This window comes from Eimeria tenella, genomic scaffold, assembly GCF_000499545.2.
Source record: "Eimeria tenella Houghton genomic scaffold, Eth_scaff2798, whole genome shotgun sequence".
Lineage (NCBI taxonomy): Eukaryota > Apicomplexa > Conoidasida > Eucoccidiorida > Eimeriidae > Eimeria > Eimeria tenella.
In genome coordinates, this window is record NW_013542674.1 from 813 (window position 1) to 1,593 (window position 781).

The following is a 781-nucleotide window of genomic DNA, read 5'->3' on the forward strand; positions in this document are numbered from 1 at the left end:
CCCTTCTGCTGCTCCAGCAACACCGAATAGGGAGAAGCTGCTTGTCTTGCTGCTGGTGGCGCTGCTGCTGCTGTTGCCGGCCGTGCTGCTGCGCAATGTGGGGCGTAGCTGCTGCAGCAGCACGACTCTGTTTGCTGCTGAGGGGCCACGCTGCCGCTGCTGCTGCAATGTAGCCTGCTGCTGCTGCTGCTGGATTGAAGCCTGCCGCTGTTGCATGGAAGTCTGCTGCTGCTGCTGCTGCATGGAAGCCTGCTGCTGCTACTGCATTTCAAGCTGCTGCTGCTGCTGTTGCTGTCACTGGTGCTTCGAGCTTTACCGGGGAGGCAACTGCTGCTGCTGCTCTTTGCTGCAGCAGCAGCAGCAGCCCTTCTTGCGGTGCCGCCGATTGCGTCTCTGAGGCGAAGGTTTTCCCTTCAAACAGCAGCAGCAGCAACAGCAGCAGCAGCAGACGTGCAGCAGCAGAAGCAGCGTCGAGGTGCAACAGCAGCAGCAGCAGCAGCTAAGCACATTGCGCAAAGTAGCAGCAGCAGCTGCTGCTGCTGCAGCAGGGGGTACAGGGCCCCGTAGCAGTAGGAACGCCAGCAGCAGGCTCACCTCTCAGCAGCTGCTGCTGCTCGTCGTGCTGCTGCTGCTGCTGCTGCTGCCTGGCGCAGCTCTTGCTGCAGCGTCTCCACTCTTTGTGCCCAAGAGCCCTCCTTTTGCTTCTGCTGCCGCTTTAGCTGCAAGTCGCAGCAGCAGCAGCAGCAGCACAGCAGCAGCAGCAGCGGCAGCGGCAGCCACA

The 781-nt window shown here is 61.7% G+C and overlaps 1 protein-coding gene across 1 annotated transcript in view; it reads right to left on the reverse strand.

Annotated features, from left to right (window-relative positions):
* ETH_00040330 (uncharacterized protein) overlaps positions 1–781 on the reverse strand; it is a gene marked incomplete at both ends in the record, with an annotated part of 2,338 nt that overhangs the window by 394 nt on the left and 1,163 nt on the right. Inside the window, 2 exons of the mRNA XM_013375438.1 lie at positions 317–411; positions 595–719. Of these exons, the coding sequence (XP_013230892.1) occupies positions 317–411; positions 595–719 (220 nt within the window). The remainder of the gene's footprint in view (positions 1–316; positions 412–594; positions 720–781) is intronic.